The sequence below is a fragment of the Nomascus leucogenys genome, chromosome 17, assembly GCF_006542625.1.
Source record: "Nomascus leucogenys isolate Asia chromosome 17, Asia_NLE_v1, whole genome shotgun sequence".
In the NCBI taxonomy this organism is placed as follows: domain Eukaryota; kingdom Metazoa; phylum Chordata; class Mammalia; order Primates; family Hylobatidae; genus Nomascus; species Nomascus leucogenys.
The window spans coordinates 3,417,423-3,439,586 of record NC_044397.1 but is presented as its reverse complement, the minus strand read 5'-3'; the positions used below and the strand labels follow the sequence as shown (position 1 = coordinate 3,439,586).

The window sequence follows — 22,164 nt, the reverse complement described above, 5'->3', positions numbered from 1 at the left end:
TAAACGTTAAATTTAACCATGGTTACACGTGTTAAATTCTCCATGACTGAAGGCCAAACATTCCGCCTTCTGCCTTGGGGAGGGGAATCAGCACCAAAAACAATTGCGTTGGCAAACACGTCCTTTCCTGCATTTGCTGGCTCATCATTTACCCATGCCATATGCACTGAATGGGGACCTACTAGATGCCAATCACCGTGCTGAGCTCTGAAAGTACAGAGTAAAGAGTCATGGTCTCTGCCTTCCATGTAACAGTCCAATGCCAGAGAAAGGGTGGTAAATGTTCTATGGTAAAGCCACCCATAGCAGACCTTAGGGGGTGATCCATCCAACACAGAAGGCCATAGGGGGTTGGCGTGAGTGGTCGAAGAACACTGGGCTATTAAAGAGCATTACAGCTGAGACAGGTGGGGAGGGTGTTATAGACAGAGGAAGTGACATGTGGGAAGGTGTGAAAGCGTGTGGGGAAATTACAATTTGGTTTGGAAGGCAGTGAGAGATGCCTTCTATTTTAATAAATCTTTTTTTTTTTTTTTTTTTTTTTTTTTGAGATGGAGTTTCACTCTTGTTGCCCAGGCTGGAGTGCAATGGCATGATCTCAGCTAACCACAATCTCCACTTCCCAGGTTCAAGTGATTCTCCTGCCTCAGCCTCCCGAGTAGCTGGGATTACAGGCATGTGCCACCGCACCTGGCTAGTTTTGTATTTTTTTAGTAGAGATGGGGTTTCTCCATGTTGGTCAGGCTGGTCTCAAACTCCCAACCTCAGATGATCCGGCCACCTTGGCCTCCCAAAGTGCTGGGATTACAGGCGTGAGCCACCGTGCCTGGTCTTTTTATTTTTTTTTAGCAGCTGTAGAAGAGACCAACTTAAGGGAACTCCATAGTAAATCAATTTGGAAAATGGAGAATCGTGAGATATGATTAATTACGCCTGAAATTTCTTTCCTTCCTTCCTTCTTTCCATGATTTGAGCTTTTTAAAGACCTGCTTTTCTCACAATGAGATGCATAAACACAGAGCGTTATATTCTGCAGGTGCTTATAAGCGTGCATTGAGTATACCAGACAATGGCTTATAGTGTGTGCAGCCCATGCCTCTTGTCACAGGTCCTTAGCCTCTAGCACTATTTTCCCCAGCAGTCTCGGGTTCTAGCAATGGGCAGCCACTTGCCATAACGGACCGGGTGGGCTATGGGTGAGTTTTGCCTCTCTAGGCCTTCTTGGCCTCATCTGTAGAATAAGGAATGCGACTGCATCGACACTGTGTTGTTTTCCAGGTTCCTGCAACTCTGAAATGGTGTATATTTGAATCCTCCAATGTTACAAGGTCAGTCTGGCTCAGTGTGGAGACCTGAGAATGGGATAAAGGTCTTCAGCAGGAAGAGTAAGAGAAGAGCTATGAGTGGGCACAGGAGCACAGAGGAGACATGGCTCAGACTCCGCCCAGACCTTCCTGCATCCTCCCAGGAGGGAGGGAGCCTAAGCCTCAGGCGTGGGAATAGCCAGGCTCTGGTCCCCAAACACCAAAGCAATGGAGGAGGGCAGAATAACAAGTTTGAGACTTGGGACTCAAGTCTGAAAACGGGAAGGGTGGAGGGGAGAGGAGGAAAGTAGGCCATGAAAAGAAAATTCAGGAGTAGAAGAAACAGACTAAAATAGAAAGGGGGCAAGAGAGAGACGTAGAGACAGAAGCAAGCTGAAGAAACACGGAGATGGAGACAGCAGAGAGAAGAATGCACAGCCGCTGGGAAAGCAGAAGGGAGGAGATCAAGTCCAATTAATCCCGACTAGAGCTCAGCATACCCCTTTCTAGGGAGGGCCATAGCAGGAGGCTAACAGCATCTTTTAATGAGCAAGAAGAGAGGGAGGATATGCTGAGGAGAACATGGACGGATGTGTGAGCCCTGGCCTGGGACAGAGTGGAGGCTAAAGATCCAAAAGAGGACACCCCTGCCCCCCAAACTGATTTCTTATAGCAAAGCTGCTCCAGGTATGGTCCATGATGCCCACCCTCCCTGCCTGGGAGCAGGCACGAGAGAGTCCAGACTCTGCTTCTTTGTCTCCCTCCCAGCCAGCCCCAGTCCTGGGATGCAGCAGGTCCTGCTTTAAGCGTTTTTGAAAAAGAGAATCCTATTTCTTTGAGTGTAAGCTCCAGGAGAGCAGAATTTCCTTTTTCTATTTTATTCACTGTTGTTCCTCCAACACCCAGAACGGTGCTGGCACGTAATAAACATCAGGTGAATGCATGAGCAGGCAAGGCAGCAAGAGCCACCCCATGCCATGAACCCTGAGATGTGGCCAGAGGGGTCAGAGAGGGCACCTTCTTCTTGCTGCAGTAGATCTGCCATTTCTTCTCAGGGGGCAGTGCAAACATAGCCTCTCGGTTTTTGTCAGTGAGATCCAATTCATCCTGCAAAGACAATAAGAAAAAATATGTCCGACACTAGGGATGGTTGAGATTAGAACAGTCAGCCCTGCAGGAAATTACAATTCCCCCAAATCAGTTCCTCAGCCTACTATCTTCCTCCCGAAGAGCATCAAAGATAATGATAGGGCATTTCTTTTTCTATGAGACATACAGCCCCATCCCCTTGCCTCAACCAACCCTATGTGTCTTCTATTGCACTCCCTTTACCTCCTGTCCACCCCCAACCTTGTCTCTGCAAATCACCCTCCTGCTTCAGGTCACCCTGTTCCCTGCCCATCCCCTGCATTGCTTTGCTAGCTCCTGATCCTCTTGCCCCGGGGTTTCTTGTCTTCCATCCATTTTCATTCTTAAGCTGTGGACACCATAATACAAAGCCTAACAAAGAAGGGCATTGTCTGCAGATCTAGTTCTGCCTCTCTTAGATTCTTGCCCCATCCTTCACGTCTACCTGCCCTTCGAATCTCTCCCCTAGACATTCTCTGGCTCCCCCAAACTCAGCATGGGCCCTAGCACAGGCTGGAGAGAGCTGGTGAGGACAAGGGGTTGATCAGAGTAGGATGGGTGAGCCATGCCCAGGGAGGCATTGATCTGCTTCTGAGGACGGTAGTGCCTGCTGGAGGCAGCCCCTCCCACTGCAGGACCACCAAGAGAAGGTGCGGGGCTCCATCAGGCTAGTCCAAACTTTCCAAGGAGCTAACTAGAACTTTATGAGGTCATATTTGGGGTAACTCCATAGGTATGTTAGGGTGAATGTGAAGGTTTTGCTGTGCTAGACGGCCCCTGAAAAGCTCTCTTTTTGAAGCTGCCTCTCCTGTCATTCATGAGCAATGCCAGGGCTAATCAAAGGACTAGTTAATGGGCCATGGAGAACATAGTGTGCTTTTTTTAAAATCAAAAGCAAAACTTGCATTAAGCATAAATTAAGCATAATGAAGCATAATATTACTAATCTTTATATTTTCAAATACAATAAACAGTGAAAACAATATCTAAGGAAGTATAATAGTCTTAAATTTTGATATCTGTAATCTTTTCCCTATACTTCTATTCAAGGGAGAATATTAAGACTTTATTCTCTCACCTAGATCAGAACTGCCTAATAGAAAGATAACATGGGCGACATATATTTTCAATTTTTTCTAGTCACATTAAAAAATTTAAAAGAAATAGGTGAAGTCAATTTTAATAGTACATTTTAAACCAGTAAATCTTAAGATATAATCATTTAAACATATAATCATGTAGAAAATTAATAATGAGATATTTTACATTCCTTTTTTCACACTGAGTCTTCAAAATCTGGTGTGCATTTTACAGTTACAGTTCAGCACAATTCAGATGAGCCAGTAGCCCCACGTGGCCAGGGACTGCCATTCAGACAGCACAGACAAGGATTATTTGAAATAATACCCATCAGTTCACCTGCCTCTGGAACTAAAGACTCTTGCGGATTTAATCCCAAACAAAAGTTCTTCCCTAGAACTGCTCTCTATATAGCCCAGGAAGTTATTTGTCAAAATTCCCAGAACCCTGTTTGAGGTTTCTTTCCCACGATCAAAATCAGAAAGAAAAGAAAAAGGAGAGTTATGTGCACCTTACATTTCCCAACACAAACTCTGCACCTCTTTAACCTCTGTGCCTTTGTTTCCACAGTGAGTCCTACCTGGACAGGCCTCCGCACCCACTCACACTAGACGGATCTGGTCTAATTCCTAGGGCACAGTGTCAGCCTCCTCCCGCAAGTCTTCAGTAGACCTTCCCAGGTAAGAAGAATCTCTCCCTTCCTGAACTACAGAGCAGTTCCACGTGAGCTTGTATTCAGATTACTGATGCACTTGTCTTTTCCAGCCAGTGGTCTCTATGCCTCTAAATCAATGGTAGTTTCGCTCAGCCTAGGCAGCATATGACTGACTGCTGACTGCTCGCTCCTTATTAAACCTCACTTCCCTGGTTTCTTTAGCAACCACCCTCCTGAGCAGTCTCTCCTGCTTCACCCTATGTTCCTGCATGGGCTTCCCTGATGACTTATCCTCTTCTCTCCTACCTTTAAATGCAGAAGTCCCTCAGGACACCATCCTCCCTCCCCTGTTCCCCAGGACTCCGTTATTATCTCAAATTCTCTCAAACTTGTACAGCTAGGCCAACAGTTTCTTGAGCTCCAGACCCTGGGGCCCAACTGTCTCCGGTACATCTGATGTACTTACGTAGAGTTACTATTCCCAGGCACTGTTCTAAGTGTGTAATGTTTATTCGTAAATAAATAACAGCTTATAACAACTCATTTTACAGATAAGGAAACTGATGTACAGAAAGAATGTGTGAATTGAGTTCATCATCCCAGCCCCCTCAACTTGAATCTCCTCCAGTATATCCTACCCTGTCCAGGGCCCCAACATCCATCCAACACTTCATGTCAGAAACCAGGGTGTTCTTTGATTCCTACTCACTCTTTGATCCTACCAAGTCCTATTATCTTTCCTCCTAAACAGCTCTTGAATCTGTCCACTTCTCTCCATCCTCACCGCTAATACTTTAGTCTAAGGCACCCTTCTCTCTAACCTGTAGGATTAGGAGGCAAAAGTCTCCAAATGGTCAACCCAGAACCCTTCTTTAGCAGAGCACCTTGCGTGGTCTTTTAGAAAAGCAGATCAGATCACCTCAAATCCCTGCTTAAAATCTTCCATGGCTTTCCACAGCCCTTAGAGTTTAATCCAAAAACTTTAGTTCTTCTGGTCTTCATTGTGTACCCCAGAAGGACCCAGCTCCTTTCTGACTTGAGACTCACATATGCCGTTTCTTCTGCAGGAGATCCTCTGTCATTGTCCCTAACCTCATTCACTGATCTAATCATCTCGGTGGAAATGTCACTGCTCACAGAGGCCACTGTGACTTCTCCCAGTCTAGAATACAGCTCCCTGCTAGACACTCCCATGCCCCCACCTCCCAAATGCTCCCTGTCCTAGCACTCATCACACTTGTCACTGCTCCTCAAGATCAGTCTTCCCTACTAGGCTTTCACATTCTTGGAGGCAGGGGAGGTCTCTGGTGGCTCATCACTACATCCCTAGGACCCCCATACAGCCCAGCACCCAGCAGTCTCTCCAAGAAATATTGTTCACTTGTTTGAGAGATACCTGATGCTATTCTTCTTGCAGGCAAGACTTGTCTGACTCACCCTTGTTATTGCTAAAGTGCTATGCAAGGGTCCCTGTCCTGAAGATGCTCAGTAAATATCTGTTAAATAAAAAAGCCAAAGAAAGGAACACTGCCCATCATGTCCTTCTTTCAAAACTCACTCTACTCAAGAAAATATCCTTAACACTAATCAGGCTCCAGATATTATTCTACACTAGCAAACGCTTTGTCCCCCACCACTTGCCCCATCCAGAGGAAAGCTAAAAATCGGGAAACAATGAGTTTTCCTAAACCTGATGTGAGAAGGAAGCTGGACAACTTTCTCATATAACCTGCATAATCTCATCTTACAGGGACCCTGTTACTTAAAGAGCTGGATTGGCTTAACCAGGTATATCTATTAGCAAATACAAGTATAAAACCACATTCCAACCACATGGCCTTGTTTTTTACTGGCTTACTAATGGCCCATCACAGAATGAGTGACCAAGAGCTAATGGTAGATGAACATGTACTTATGGCTCTTCACCAGGCCTGGGACCTCCCTTGTTGTGCAGACTTTGTCTCACCACCAGACTCCAAAGAGAGAAGGAATCGTGCTTCTTTCCTAGCCTATTTGTGGCCAGGGTATAAAGCTGCACACACAGGGGCTTCTCACAAGGGCAGTCTGAAGGCTGGTCTTGGCGGGCATTGCAGAATCATCACAGGCTGGTCTGGGTGTGAATGGCAGAGCTTCCGCCTGCCCCTTGCTAAGCACAGCATATAATCATCCCAGGCCTGAACTGGGACCCCAGGCATGACATAGGCATTTCTACCTCCAGGTTCCTCGCCAATCATCCCCTGTTCAGAGGTGCACAGTGTCTGCCCACAGAATCCCACTCTGTCCCTTCTTTGTGCATCGGACATTAAAAGATCCCAGGGAAATTCCAAGGAGCAGAAGAGAGAAAGGCGTCAAGTGTTCTGGTGTTCTTTGAGATGTCTCACCATCTTATTTTGCAAAACCCAGAGCCGCCCCTTCCTATGCTAACCTAATTACTGCACCATGTGGTCTACAATCCAATGCAGAGAGGAGGTAGGACCATTCTTCTGGGGACACACTTTATGCTGTCCATCCCAGCGCAAGACTCTGGTTCCCCAACATAGCTGAGGTGTCCTGGGGGCCTACCTCCTCCCAAGAAGAGTTTTGAGAGATGGAGACCCCAGCACAGGGGCCCTGCCCTCTGTCCAGCTCTGCCTCTCCATCCACCCTCTTCCCCATTGTCACTGTCTCTCCCCACCCTCTCACTGACCACCAGCTCTGCAAAGCGGATGTTGAGCTCCTCTGCGTTTGGGATGGGGCTGGAGAACTCCATGAACTGCAGAGGGTGATTGTCCCGGAGGTTGATTTCGGGGATGTCACTGCCCCCGAAGCAGCACAGGAAGCCCAGGCCATGGCGGCTCCTCTTGCGGGGGGCCATGGTCACTGCAGGCCAGGGGGTGTCAGCAGGCAGATGCCCTAGGTCCTCATTGTGATCTGGACAGGAGGAGAGAACACAGGGTGGTCAGGCATACAGTCAGATAGGCCAGGGCAGAGGTCACTCTGCCTTCATAACCTCTGTCCTACAGGCTGCTGGGAGCCCTCAATCCAATAGCAAAGCCCCACCCACCCCGCTGCTGCCCTTCCTCCCACAGCATCCCTCTGTTCCCTCCAGCTCTTCCCACCTGGAGGCATTTATATATCCTCCCCACCGTGTCCTCTGAGTGTTACCTGCCAAGACAGTTTCATATTCCCCTTCCTTGCCCTCAGAGAAGGACAAAGGCTGGGGTCACTGAATGTGACTTCCATGTGGCCAGAGCTGACTTTCCATAAATGTGCGGACAGGATCCTATTCCCTGTCTTCTGTAAGATCAGCTTCCAGCAAAGGCTCACTTACTCACTTGATTCATTTCTGGGTCTGGGGATAACTGATTTAAAGGCATGGACCAATGGGGAGGAAAGGGTTGAAGAAAGCTGGCGGAGGGAACACTGAGCTAATGGTGTGGCATAGCTCCTAGTGCCTGGGTCTCCAGAGCAGGAGAAGACAGAAGACCACAGAGGCTTGTACAGTTTTCTGCTCAGTTTTCTGTACAGGCATGTTTGGATGAATGTGAAATAGCAACAGGCAGTGGTTCACTGATCCTTCTAGAAGGAGGCGGCCAGTTGTCCTCAGAGAGTTACCCAAGGGAGTCAGAGCGAAGCCTGGGTACAGAAGTAGGACTGAGCATTGGAATGGTATTTGACATCTGCTCAAATTTTCGGAAGAAATCTGCTCAGATTTTCTTTTCATACCAACCGACCACAGAGAACACTGTTCTGTCCAGAGACCAGAACTGATGGACATTTAACAGCCGAGTAGTCATCGGAACAGAAAGGGTTAAGGCTTTGGCTCACCACTAGGAAAGCCTAGGCCAATGATGACCAGCTTGAGAAAGAATACTACCCCTGTCATTGGTGCCACATGGCCTCTAGAGCAATTCAATCCAACAACCGGTACTCATGCCTCCTGAGAGGCAGAACCATCCTCAACCACTGGTTCTTGACAACCTAGGGGGTTTCAGTAGACAGACCATAGCTTATGCACCAAACTGCTACCCAGCCAGATTCTCCCCATCCCATATTATAGATCTTAATTTTTTGGCCATAAATATGGAATTCTGTTTTTATTCCTGTTGAGTATCATTGGTTTGCAGTCAAGATATTTTAGAATTCTGATTCTTAACTATTTCTCCTGGACTCAGATTAGTAACAGATTAGAATGCCTCTGTAGTCATCACGCACATCATTGCTAAAAATGTTGACCACATCAAGGACACAGACCCTAATGACACAAAAACCTGATCTGGGAATGCCAGGGAACTTTCATCAATACTCTCAGGGGACAGTCCTTCAACCAGCTCTAAATCTATGTAACTATGCTCTCATCTAGCCCTCTTTTCTATGAAGTCAACATGAGAGATTTCCCCTAAAGCCCTGTAGAACTCAAGATATGCTAAATCTATGACACTCCTTTGAACCAAGCTCTAGAATCTTATCAAAAGAGAGAACAAGATAAATGTGGCATAATTTGTTCCTAGTGAACTCAGAGTAACTTCTAGAGAACACTGCTTCATTTCCTAAGTCCTAGCTAATAATTTAGTATAATCTCATCTGGCCTCTCATACATCATGCTCTATTTTAACTGCCATTCTAGAATTTTTTACCAGCTCCATTTTCTCTTTCTTTATAAACTTTGTGACAGAATTTTTAATAGGCCCAGAAAAGCCTCAAATAACACATTATGGAAGATTGCCCTTGTATTACTGGTTATCTTTTTGCTACTGGCTCTCACAAATACAGTGAGGGCTCCTGGAGGGCAGGAGCTGTGTCTCCTGCTTCTTTGACAGCCATCCCCATTTCTATAGCCAATAAAAGCCTTGTGCTTCATGGGGGTTCAATAAATATTTCTTGACCATTTGGGAAATGACCTAGTCTCATGGAAAAGGAGGAAAGAGGGGTCCTTATTAATCAGTCGAAAAATATTGATGGAAATCTTGACTACGAGCAATTAATAAGCAATCAAGAACCTTTGTAAGGAAAAAGAGAACTGTCCTAGAGGCTGAGGGTAGAAGCAGCCAGCAGGCTAGCACAGCAATCCAGGGACATGGCAGCAAAGACTTGGAGTAGGTTAGCATTAGAGTAAAACAGAGAGGAAGGGGGACTTTGGGGTTCCCCTGGGACTTGATAGCCAATGGCGAAGAGTGGGTAAGACAAAGCCCTGGCCTCTGACCATTAGGGTTAGTAAAGCACCAACTCTGCAGGCAGGTAGGGGTGGAATCCCTGGGGTCCCCTGTCCATTGTCAAAGCGTGGGATCATCACATGGAATACAGACCAGATCCTCCTGTTTCCATCAGCCTCCAGAACGCAGCTGCAGCTAGCAAGCAAGACTGCTTTGTTCAGGGCACAAGGCATGGGAAGGGAGCTCCGAGAGGCAGCTGGGAGGCTGGGATGACAGCACCACGGGGTTCTAGGGAGGGACAAGGAGAACCTGTGACCCCTCTTCCTGCCTTTACTTCCCCAGCCTCCTGTTCCCTAGTCTCTTACCTTTCTTGGCTCTACCAGAGGAATCAGGCATGGGGGCAGGGGTGGCATATAGCTGGTGCACCTTGGCACAGTCTTACACCAGTTGTTTATAGCCATGATTGCTCTGACTGGCCAGAGCCTGTGCCATACCTGTTGTTAAATATTAGAGCATCTCCCCTGAGTATGTGGAGTGAGGCACAGTGGCCCTCAGGAGAGGAGAAGTAGACACAGACCCTGCGAACAGGAAGTATCATCCCCCGAGAGAAGGACCTCATGCATTCGAGGGCAGCTGCATATGTGTCTTTTTGAGGGGCTGCGTGTGTGACAGCTCCCAAGTATGTTTATGTTCCTGAGGACAACACCCTCCCAACCAAACCCTAAGTCTTTCCTTGCCTCCCTTTCTTAAGGCCCCAGCTGAACATCCAAGACTAAAATCACAGGCTCTCTGTTGAAAGAGGCCTCAGAAATCATGTCACTTCATGGTAGAGATGCAAAAATGGAGGTCCAAAGAGGAACTGTCTTATCTGAGGTCACAGGCCTAGGAACAGAGCTGGGATGAAAACCTAGGTCTCCAGCAGCCAGGCTGTGGTCTGGTCACTGCCCCAGCAGACCTTGTCTTCCCCATCAATGGGCCTTTTTTCTTACCTTGCCTTCAGCTCCCCCACAGCCATGGCCTCCCTTCGCTAGAGCAGATCAATCTCTACAGCTTAGTTTAGAAATTCCTCTAGAGAGCAGGAGAGGTTTATAGAGGCTCCAAAGGCCGCCTCCTTTTCCTCGTCAATAGGAGCTGCTTCCATCATCTGAACCCTAATTCCTCACCCGCTCCTGCTCTGACACCTCTCTCACTCTAGCTTCCTAGTGGCAGGGTGGGGTGGGGAGCAGAGGCTTTGAAGTCAGGAGACTGGGATTCCCCCAACTTTGTTTTCTCAGCTGGTGCCTGTGAGTACTCTTCACCTCTGGAAGCCCCAGGTTCCTCATCTGTGACACCCTGATCACAGGGTCTTCCTCACTGGGTTTCAGTGAGGAGTACAGGAAGTAACAGAAGTGAAATGTCTGGAGCACACTGGGCGACACTAAAGGAAGCACCACCCTGCAATGGGCCTCCATTCCCATCATCGCCAGCAAGGTGAGACTCGCCCTGCCCAGAGCCTGCAAGCCTCAGCGCTTCTCCAGGCGACGATGGGGTGACCGAGGCCTGGCATTCTGGGAATGTGCCTGGCCATATTTATGAAGTCACCCAGCTCTGCCTTCCTCTAGGCCAGGGGAGCTGTGCTTTTCCCTGGGCTCTGAGCTATCTCTAGGTAGAAAGATAAGCAAATCTTCATCACTGGCCCTGGACAGGGAGAGGAGAAGGTGAAGTGGCCACAGGAATTCATTTCTCAAAACCTCTTTAGAAGAGGAACAATGAGGTTTCCACCTCGGAGGAGAATTTGAGAAGCAATTTGGAGAAAAGGGGATGCAAAGACAGAAGGAAACCCAGTGGACTTGAACTCAGACCAGAGAGATTTCAACTGCCCCCACCTCCACCCACTTTTCTCTCCATGAAAACTTCCCCAGCGCCAGCAGCTCCCTGCCCTCCACATCCTGTCTTCTTGCTCCCTCCCCTCTTCCTGTGGGGACAAGGTCTCCTCAGGACTGTTAGTCCCCAAGCACAGACCAACTGGCCTAAGACACCAAACCGTAAGTCACAGCCAGTTAAGCAACGCTTCTCGTGACTCCAGCCTGACTGCACCCATCATTGTCACAGTCCCTCTACATCGTAGTGAAAGCACATTGCCTGTCCCAGTTGTCACTCACCAGCGGGGGTTCAGCAGGCCATGGTGTTAGTCTCTCTGGGCCTCAGTTTCCTTTCTGTGCAATGGCAGGGTTTGACTAAAGACCTCCAAGGACTTTACCAGCTCTGACCTTTCATACTGCCTGCACAATCCTATTCCCAAAGGCTTCCCAAGAGGCTGTCCTCTGCCTGTACCGAGCACTTCCCCCACATTGCTCTCCGAGCCAAGAAGGACTTCCTACCACTTGAGCTGATTCCTTCCATTTGGTTGGTAAAGATGCAATCCTGGCCCTTACCCTCAAACCCTAACCCCTAGCCACTGCGCACACCAGCTTTTACATTTCAGGACTTCAAAAGCCCCATATCATCAGTGTTTATCCCTCAGTCTTACATAGAAGCAGAATAATATTAACACTTGAGACTTTCCTACGTGCCAGACACTGGCTATGTCAACATTTTATTCCCTCAACAACTCTCTGAGATAATTGGCTTCATTTTATAGAACTTATGGAGAAAAAAAACAAAAATGCAACAACAAAAACAAAAGCCACAAAAACTGTGGTTCAGAGTGGTTAAGTAGCTTGCCTAAGGTCACACAGCTAGTTAGGGACATAGCTAGGATTCAAACCCAGGACTGTCTGACTCTAAAGTGGTAAGCCACTAAGCCTTTAGGCACATGTCCAGAAAGTATCCTAAGCTCAGATCTGCTCAGAGTTTTCTCAAGTGTTACACAGATTCATATTCAATAATTCATGATTCTGCATTTCCTGTGAGCGGGCCAGGTGTTCTCACAGCTGGGCAATCTCATTTCAGCTTCACAGTGACCTTGTAAGGTGGTTATTATTATCCCCTCTTCCAGATAAAAATACCGAGGCTTCAGAAGCTGTTAAATGGCTTGGTCTATGACACCCAGCTGCTAAGAGATAGAGCTAGGACTCACAAGTAAGTATTCTTACTCTAAGCCTAGTGGTCTTGTCACAGAACCAAAGCTGACTCATGAGCCCCTCCTCTAGCTCTTGGGGACAATGCTATTGCTTTGGGACATTCAAATTGCCTCCTATCAAACTGCCTCCTTTCCTACCTTCAGACACAGGGGTAACAGGACAAGGACATGGTATTGACTATCCCTGGTCACTTCCAAGGTACCTACTGAGAACCAGGTACTATACTGATAATTTTCTGCATTATCTCATTTATTCTCCCAACCCTACAATGACATCTTGATCCCTTCTTACTGATGATGACATTAAGAGTCTCAAAGGTCAGGCAAGTTGCCCAAAGACCAAGTTTTAGAAGTGAATGGGCTGGGTTTGAGGACAGTAGTGTCTCATTCAAACAAATGTGCTTTTCACCAGCTTCTAGCCATGTGTTGAACACTGACCTGTGATGAGGACCCAGGAGTAAACAAGGTGTGATCCCTTTCCTAAAGGTCTCCTTCTGGTGGGGGAGCAAGGGGAGTCCAGGCAGTGACAACGAAGAGAGTTAGAGAGCGAGGTGTTTGGGCAGCCCTGAGAAAGGGGACCTGGTCCAGCCTGGGGGGTGGAGGGTAAAAGGGAAGTCAGGGCAGGCTTCCAGGAGGAGCAGACATTGAGCCATCCTTAAAAGAGAGGAGAGAATCAAGGAAGGGTGCAAGGAGGGGGAGAGGGCACTCCAGGCAAGGAAAATGGCATAAGCAGAGGCACAGAAGGAAGAGCACGGCATGTGTGAGCCCAGAGTCCTGACCAGTGGCTTCATCCTTTGGTGGCTAAATCAACAGGCAAAGCAAATGGAAAGGGTATGCGAGTATCCTGGTTTGATGGCAGAGCTGTGGGCATCCTGGGGAGCCTGTTCCTTTGCCCTCCTCTCCCCACCAAGTCCCCTGGGGCTGGGGCTGGGGCTGGGAATGGGGCTCAGAGCTTCCCAGAGCTGCTGCATGGAACATAAGGAATGTAAACAATTTCCTGCTCCACAGGCGGACATTGCTCCCTATACGCTGACCCTCCACGTGCCATGTGCTGCTGGGAGTCACCCAGGAAATGGCCCCAGGCCCAGCTTGGGGCCTGGCTCCCAAAGGAAGAATCTATGCTTTTCCATCCCATGTCCCAAGTGACACTACCAGACTCTCTGCCCACCCATCTCCCCACTGCCCACCTATACCACACCTGCTTCCATCCCAAGCCTCTGCAGACCATGTCCTCAAGCTGGTGGACAGCAAGCAGGCCTGGGGATTCCTCTTAGCTCTAATCCATCCACTTCCTCCCTGAAGCTGTTGAATTACCATCACCCAAGTCTACCCTACACGCTCGGTTGAATTCTGTTCAATTGCCATCAACTCTAACCAGGTGGCTTCAAACAAGTTGGCCTCTCTGAGCCTCAGTTTCTCCAGCCATAAAACAGGGGGAATATAATAGTACATAATTCATAGGGTTGTCAGGAGGATTCAATTAGTTAATATTTGTAAAGCATTTGGAACACAGCCTAGTAAAAGTAAAGACTATTAATAGCTACACAGATAAGCGGCTGTTCTACTTGTGAAGATACCTGAATGTTGATGGTATTACAGAGTTTTCTTTCTGTAATTTCATTAGTTTTACATATTACTATAGGGCTTGGCAGATATTACAGAGGCCATGTTCAGCCCACAGACTGTTTTTGTAAATACAGTTTTACTAGAACAGTCATGCACATTCATTTAAGAATTGTCTACGGCTACTACCATGCAACAGAGACCGTATGGCCCACAAAGCCAAAAACACTTACTATCAGGCCCGTTATAGAAAGACTGCCAACTCCTGGATTACTGGATTGATTCCTATGCAACTGACAATATCCAATTATTTATAGCTCATAAAAACACCCATTTCATATGATTCCACTTAATATATCATACTGGCTCCTCACTTGTACTATCTGACCCATTGAGAGTGTTGCCCTCTAAATCCAGTGATTCCAACCATAATAAAGATATAATTATTTATTGAGCACCTACCATGTTCGAGGTTTATCTCAAACTTTCATCTTCCCTTTTTACAGACGAAGAAACTTGAGGCTCAGAAGGATGTAGGTGTGAACCTAGGAACTCAAACCAGGTCTCCAGACACCACTGCTGCCCTGAACCATCTGACTGACTTGTACTGTGAGCCTCGGCCAGGGCTGGGGGAGAGACAAGGAACACTTTCAAAAATAAGCACATGCTCTTTCCAGGATTGGGGGAGCTATTCTTAGCAGCCACCTAAATTACGGTTTCCCCCTATGCTCTGGAAAAGGCAAAGAAAGCAAAAGCAAATTATCTCAGCCTCTGAGTCCCCTCTGTGCAGGCCTCGGGGTGGGAGACACAGGGAGGCATCGCCAAGACCCGAGAAGAGGAAGGAGAGAAAGGAACGTCTTTCCGGAAAAGTGAAACTGAAAATCTCTCAGAGTGGCATTTCCCAAACTTGGGGATGAGGGTGGGAGTTGAGGATTTTCCAACTGTTTTTCTCATTTTGAGAAATGATAAAGAGAATAAAGGTTTCTTTGACTCACTAGGGCCCTAAACAAGCAGATGATAGTTCTCCAAGGTCATGGTCAAATATTCATTCATTCATTCATTCATTTATCCATTCATCCACCCACCCGCCCTCCGAGTAAATGCCATGTATAAAGCAATGTTCTGGGTGTCTTAGATGAGCCTGACATCAGATCCTAGGATGTAAGGGAGGCAAGGAGGTATGGCTCCAGGCCCTGGGACTGTAGGTGGGGAAGAGTGACTTCTGGCTGGAAGGATCTGGAACATTCACCAGAGGAAGTGGGAACGAAGCTGAGCCTCAGAAGAAGAGAGGGCATCAGCACATGTCAGGGGCTCGGGGGGTGTCCAGGAAAGCATTCTCAACAAGTGGCATTCCAGAGTGAGAATCTGGCACCAATGACAGCCCAAATGAATGAGAAGCTCTACGAGGGTGGTTCCCACTGCACCTCTCAGGGCTCAAAGAGGTGCAGTGGGAACCAAAACTACAGCCAGAAAAAGGAGGGCCTTGAGTGCCAGGGGAAGAAGGAAGAAGCCATTACAGAGTGTGTGGCTTGCTGCTGATTAGTTCCTTGGCTTATGGTAGAGAGAGTTTGTGAGGTCTGAGATTAGAAGAGGCATTTCTGGTGGCACTGTATGGGGTGGGAAGACAGGAGAGAGAAGTGGAAGAGGGGAAGAGTTAGGAGGCAAGCCTGTGTGTCTGGGTAGAAGGGAATGAGACCCTGAACCGCCAAGAATAGAGAGGAAGGGGTGGATGCTGGTGGTGCCATGGAGGGGTGCCGGCACGCGAGTGAGAGGATGAGGGGCTGGATGCACAGAGCAAGGACCTGGGCTGACTATGAACCTGGGGAGCATGGAGAGCTCTCTGGGCAACAGCTATGAAGTGAAACAGAAGGAATTTTAGCACCCATGTCTCTGCTACCCATTAGCCCCATAAGTCTGGGGTTCCTGGCCAAAGGGAAATCACCCTACACAGAAGAACCCAAGGCCTCGCCTCCTCTGCTTCCAGACGCCAAGCCCCTCCTCTGGCTCACACAGACGGGGCTGCTGTTACTGAAAGGCTCGGGGAAAGGAGCCTCCAGCTTTCTTCTGTGCCCCACTCCCAGCTCTCCCACCAGAGCAACCCATCACTGAGGCCTCAGCACCGTTCCACAGCCCAGGACTGGGAGAAGCCCCCATTGGCTGCTATTCCTCATCCTCTCTCCCAGGGTCCCAGCACAAAAAGCATTCTGTCACGCTTGAGGGAAGGACCTCGAGGTTCTGTCAGGCCAACTCTGCCCTAGAAACCCAGCGGGGCCTGTGCACATGGCCCCACCTGGCCCCCGGGACTGCGCCTTCTGCAGTACAAGGTGACCTTCCTGCCTTTCTACCAGAAAGGCCCCTGCTCCTGCCTCAGGACCCACAGGCACAGTCCATCTCCTCAGGGAGGGCAGACTGGGATGGGGCAGTAACTAGGGGGTAGGATGGGAGCTGAGCTGGCCCCTAAAAGGCAAATGTGGTTGAAAATGTAGATCCAGGGTGACTCCTTTCCTCCTCCTAAATGTTGTGTGTACAATTTCACCACTTCATTCATTCTTTCAAACAAATATTTGTTGGGCCCCTAAGTACTGTGCTAAGAGCTGTAAAAATGCAAAATAAGCATGAGTTCAGTTTGGTTAGGAAGAGAGACAAATAAATATAATAAAGTGTGGATGTGGGGCGACAGAGCGAGACTCCATCTCAAAAAAAAAAAAAAGTGTGGATGTGGTTATGATAAGGGAGTACAAAGGTTTGAATCTGAGGAATGTCTGCAGAACTGTATCCCAGTGGGGGGTTCTAGTCCACCCTAAACCTTCTACTCATAAACCTGGTTTAGAGGAGGCATCACAGAGTAGAATGAGAGCTGGGAATACTCAGAGATGCTACCAAAGATGAAGAACAGAAGTCCAAGCTAGGGTTATTGATGCCATAGGAGATTGAAAACACCTTGGGCAAGAGAACATAAGTACTTTGGGCCTTGCCAGTAAATGAGCCAGTCAAACTACATATTGTCTAGGAGTTTCTTCTACCCCTGTCACTAGGATCTGTGCCAGACAGTATATGAGGTGTTAAATGATGCTGTTTGAATTGAATCCTATCCCATGAGCTCCCTTTAGTTCATCATTCACTCATTTGCTCATTCATTCATCTGACCACCATTGATTTTTAGCACCTACTCTATGCCCCGCATTGCTCTTGGGGCTGGGCACATGCAGGTAAACACATCAGACACAGCTCCTGCCCTCACAGAACTATAGTCTCCCGAGCTCAGAGTCCCTTTTGTCCTTTGTCTTCAATCCCTAATGCCCCATCCTGTGAATGATTCTCACCACCTTTTTCTAAAATGCCTTGGATGCATTTGTTTCATTCCCAAACACCAGGCTCCAGACCAGCCCCACATGATCTCGTGCTGAAACCAGTACCAACCTCTCTCATTTCCCCCTTTCCTAGCCACCCTGCAAACAGCTCTCTGAATGATGTGCTTCTCGAGTTATTCTGCATTCCTGGGTTCAGCTGAATTGACAGCAGCCTAGGGCCCTGGGTGGATAAGAACAGGGCACTCACAGCCTAGGTCATACTCCAGAAATTTATTAGAGGCAGATGAGATGGCAAAGAGGACTAGGAATGGGAGCCATGTAATGGAGTTTTCAGGACAAAGCATCAGGAGGGATGTGGATTGAGTGGGGTCCAGGAGGGACCCTGAGTCCTTGTGCACTGGACAAGCAAGTATAGGAGATGCTCACTAAAGACGGGAGGAGAGAGGGAGGAGGAGAGAGAAGACATGAATGCATGTCTTAGACTCTCTGGGTGAAGAGGTGGGGAGTGGTATGTGTGTGTGGTATGTATTTATGTGCATATGTGGTATGGTGTATGTTTATGTATGTGTAGGTAGCATATGCGTGGTATGTGTACTTGGTGTATGTGCATGTGTGGTATATGTGTATGTGGTGTGGTACACATATTTGTGGCATGTGTGCGGTGTGTGTGTGAGTGTGTGGTGTGTGTAGGTGGGGAATGTGTATGTGTGTATTGTGGTATGGTGGGTATATGTGTGGTATGTGTGGTGTGTGTGTAGGTAGGGTATGACTATACGTGGTATGTGCACATAATTGGTGTACGTGCACGTATGGTGTGTGTATATGTATGTGAGGTGTGGTGTGTATATGTGATGTGTGGTGTGTGCGGTATGTGTGATGTGTATGTGATGTGTGCATGCATGTATAAGTGGTGTGTGTGGTGTGTGTATGTTTAGGTTGTATATGTGTGGTGTGTTTAATATGTGTGTGTATATGTGGTATGGTGTATGTGTGGTGTGTATGTGTAGTATGTGTGTGGCGTGTGTGGTGGGGTAGGTGTGTGTGATGTGTATAGGCAGTATATGTGCATGTGTGGTGTGATATGGTATGCATGTGTGATGTGTGTGTGGTGTGCGTGGTTACATAGTATGTGTGTAGATAGGGTATGTGTATGTGTGGTGTGTGTGGCATGTGTGTGTGTGGCATATGATGTGTGGTGTGTAAGAGGTATATGTTCATGTGTGGTGTGTGTGTGTAGATGGGGTTTATATGTGTGTGGTATGTGTCTGAGGTGTGTGTATGTGTGGTGTGATATTGTATGTGTATGTGTATTTGTGGTATGTTTGTGTAGTGTGTGGTGTGTACATAGATGGGGTGTGTGTATGTGGTGTATGTGTGGTGTGTATGTGGCACGTGTGTGGGTGGCATATGTGTTGGTGTGTAGGTGGTATATGTTCATAGGTGGTATATGTATAGATGGGATTTATGTGCATGTGGTATGTGTCTGTGGTGTGTGTGTACGTATGGTGTGATATGGTATGGATATTTGTGGTATGTTTGTGTAGCGTGTTGGTATGTATGTAGATGGGATGTGTGTGTGGTGTGTGTATTGGATGTGTGGCGTATGTGGTGTGTATGTGTGGTGTGTGTGTGTTCAGATGTGGTATGTATGGTGTGTGCATATACGTATGGTGTGCATGTGGTGTACGTAGGGTACGTGTAGTATGTATGTAGCATGTATGTAACTGGGGTATGTGTATGTTTGGCGTGCGTGTAGGTGGCATATGTACATGTGTGGTGTGTGTATATGTGTATGTGTGGTGTGATATGGTATGTATGTGTGATATGTGTGTGGTGTGTGTGGTGTGTGTATAGGTGGTGTGTGTATGTGTATGTATGTGTGTATATATGTATGTTTGGTACGTGTCTATATGTATCTGTGCTGTGCTGTGCTGTATGTGTTGTGTAGTATGTGTATGTGTGGTGCATATGTGTGGTGTGTGTGTAGGTGGTGTATGTGTATGTGCATGTGTGGTGTGTGTACATGTGTATGTATGGTGTGTGTGACATGTGTATTGTGGTGTATATATGTGGTATGTGTATGGCATTTGTCGGGGTGGGATATGGGGATATGGGTATGTGTGGGGTGTGTGTGTGTGGTATGTGTATATGTGGTGTTTATGTGTGGAATGTGTGTAGATGGGGTTTGTGTACATGTGGTGTGTGTGTTGTACGAGTGGTGTGTGTGGTGTGTGTATGTAGGGGGTGTGTGCAGGTTGTGTGTGGTGTGTATATGTGTATGTGTGGTCTATGTGGTATGTGCATGCTGTGTGTGTGCCGTGTGTGTAGATGGGGTTTGTTTGTGTGGTATGTGTGTGGTGTGGTGTATATGTGTAGTATGTGCAGTGTGTGTGATATGTGTATGTGTGGCAGGGTATGTTTAGGTGGTGTGTGTATGTGTGATGAGTGTATATGTGAATGTGGGGTGTGTATGTGATGTGTGTGGTGTGTGTGTGATGTGTGTGTGGTGTGTGGTATGTGTGTGGTGTGCCTATGTCTGGTTAATACATATGGCATATGTGTGATGTGTGTGTAGATGGGGTTTGTGCATGTGTGGTATGCGATATGTATGGGATGTGTATGTGTGGTGTATACATGTGGTATCTGTGTGATGTGTGTATAGCTGGGGTTTGTGTATGTGTGGTGTGTGTGTGTGATATGCGTGTAATGTGGTATGTGGATGTGTGGATGTGTGTGTAGATGGTTTATGTGCATGTGTGGTGTATGGTGTATGTGTGTGGTGTATGTAGTGTGTGTGTAGATGCGGTTTGGGTACATGTGGTGTGTGTGTATGGTGTATATGTGTGGTATATGTATGTGTGGTAAGGGTGTAGGTGATGTATATGTGCATGTGTGGTGTATGTATATGTGTGTCGGGGGTGTGTATGTGTGGTGTGTGTAGTGTGTGATGGGGTTTGTGTACATGTGGTGTGTGTATGGTGTATACGTGTGGTGTGTGTGGTGTATGTATGTGTGGTGGGGGCGTAGGTGATGTATGTGTGCATGTATGGTATGCATACATGTGTGTTCATCTCCAAAAAGCAAACACACATGCTTGTACCGACTTCCACATCTAAGTAGAAAGAGCACCCAGGCAACACCCCGAAGTATATGAGCAGAGGAGACAGTAAGATCACTGGGAATCAGCCCCCGTGCCAGTGTCTGATCAGCCCACTCTTCGTTTGTAAGGGAGTTGCCCAAGCATAGTATTTAGGAAATGTGACTATTGAGAAGGCGATGTCTCTTCTTCTTTTTCCCATGAACCACACTATGGCCTGGGAGCACAGACCCATTCAAAGGATGCTTACATCCGCCATAGACCGGAGACTGAGTATCCACACATGCATCTCGTTTAATCTTACTACAACCCAGAGAGGTCAGAATTTTTGACCGTTGAGGACCCTGAGGTTCAAAACCAAGAGACGGTGCCCAAACTAGGGCTCTTCCTGTAACACAGTATCGCATTCCAACCCAGCTTCGATTTAGCTCTGGGTGGTGTGTGTGTGTGTGTGTGTGTGTGTGTGTGTGTGTAACTGGGTTTCCCTTGGGTGTATATTACAATGGGGCATACCTCCCCTCAACCCCCCGCCTCTGCTATTTGAAATCAGGGTGGTAGGTTTTAGCTGCATCCCCATTGAGCTTGAAATAGAAAAAGCAAGTTGCTGACAATAATGTATCCCAAACTATTCCATGCTCCACACTTTAAAACATAAATATTTCACACATTTCTAGAAAAGAGAATACTAGTATTTATTAAAAGCTAGGCTAGGCTCAAAATTTTACACCTATTATTTGAGTATGCTAGCATCCTGCAAAAGCAGTAATATGATCTCCATTTTTACATATAGGGAAATTAAGGCTCAGAGAAGATCAGTAACTTGCCCAAGTTAGTAAAGTTGGTAAAACATGTGACCTCAGTCTGACTGATTCCAACATTCAGATACAGCCTTCCCACTGCAAGCAGAACCAGCTCGTAAATGGCAGCATTACACCACAGGCATCCCCACAGCCCTAGCACCTCCTATGGTGCACTTCCCATCTCTTCCCCATCTCCCCATCCCAGCTCACAGGAAAGAACTCAGTGCTTACATGACGAAACCCTGTCCCTAATCACAGACAGCAATTGGGCCCCATCGTCTCACCACACACTTAGTCACAGAAAGGTCCAGGCTGTCCCACCTTCAGGATTGGCCTCTTGGGCATGCGAGCTGGGCACACTCAGAAGGGCCCTGCGCTTGCTTTAAAGCTCTGCTGTTGCCATCTTGAAACTTCTAATAATTTTTGAACAAGGAGTCCCGCATTTTCATTTTGTGCTGGGCCCGCAAATCATGCAGCTGGCCCTGCCCATCTTCTCCAGCAGCCAGCGCAGGCAGCCTTTCCCAGGAAGAGCAGCCTGGCTGGCCACTCCCTGTGTGTTTCCAAAAATGTCACCCACAGTCCCTGAATGGTCAGGACTGAACAGAGACAAGTTACTTTAATCTGGGGTGGCTTCCTGTTCAAGTGGCATTGATCTACATCTCAGTAACTGCTGGACTACTCCCCACCCTGATCTTTCTTCCCCATCGCACCCCACTCCTCCACTCCACACTCCCTGCTTTCCGGCCACGTTGTCCCACTCATTCCTCCTTAAATGCACCATTGCTCAAGGGACTGAAATTCTTAGAGGGCAGGGACATTTTTATCTCCAACTCCCCCACAGTGCTCTTTCCATACACACAGCAGGAACTTGGTAAGAGCTAAAGGATTAAATGAATTGCTACAATGTTATCTGTCAATTTAAGAAATAAAGTTTTTAAAAATTGGTATGATAAAAAATAAATTGCTATATTTCCTGAATTCTTGACCCTATCAATTATAAGACATATCATCAATGTGATGACATGACATTAAG

At 47.4% G+C, this 22,164-nt stretch overlaps 1 protein-coding gene across 6 annotated transcripts in view; it reads right to left on the bottom strand.

Moving 5' to 3' along the window:
• The window catches only part of DAAM2 (dishevelled associated activator of morphogenesis 2), a 113,223-nt gene that overhangs the window by 40,871 nt on the left and 50,188 nt on the right, over nucleotides 1–22,164 (bottom strand). For 4 of the 6 annotated variants that reach the window (XM_030795785.1, XM_030795784.1, XM_030795787.1 and 1 more), the window contains 2 exons: nucleotides 6,854–7,077; nucleotides 2,322–2,411 (listed from right to left, as the gene is read on the bottom strand). In XM_030795785.1, coding sequence (XP_030651645.1) covers nucleotides 2,322–2,411; nucleotides 6,854–7,021 — 258 coding nt within the window. In that variant the 5' untranslated portion in view covers nucleotides 7,022–7,077. Of the gene's footprint in view, nucleotides 1–2,321; nucleotides 2,412–6,853; nucleotides 7,078–9,452; nucleotides 9,588–22,164 lie in introns of all 6 variants that reach the window. The other 2 variants (XM_030795782.1, XM_030795783.1) reach the window with 1 other exon arrangement.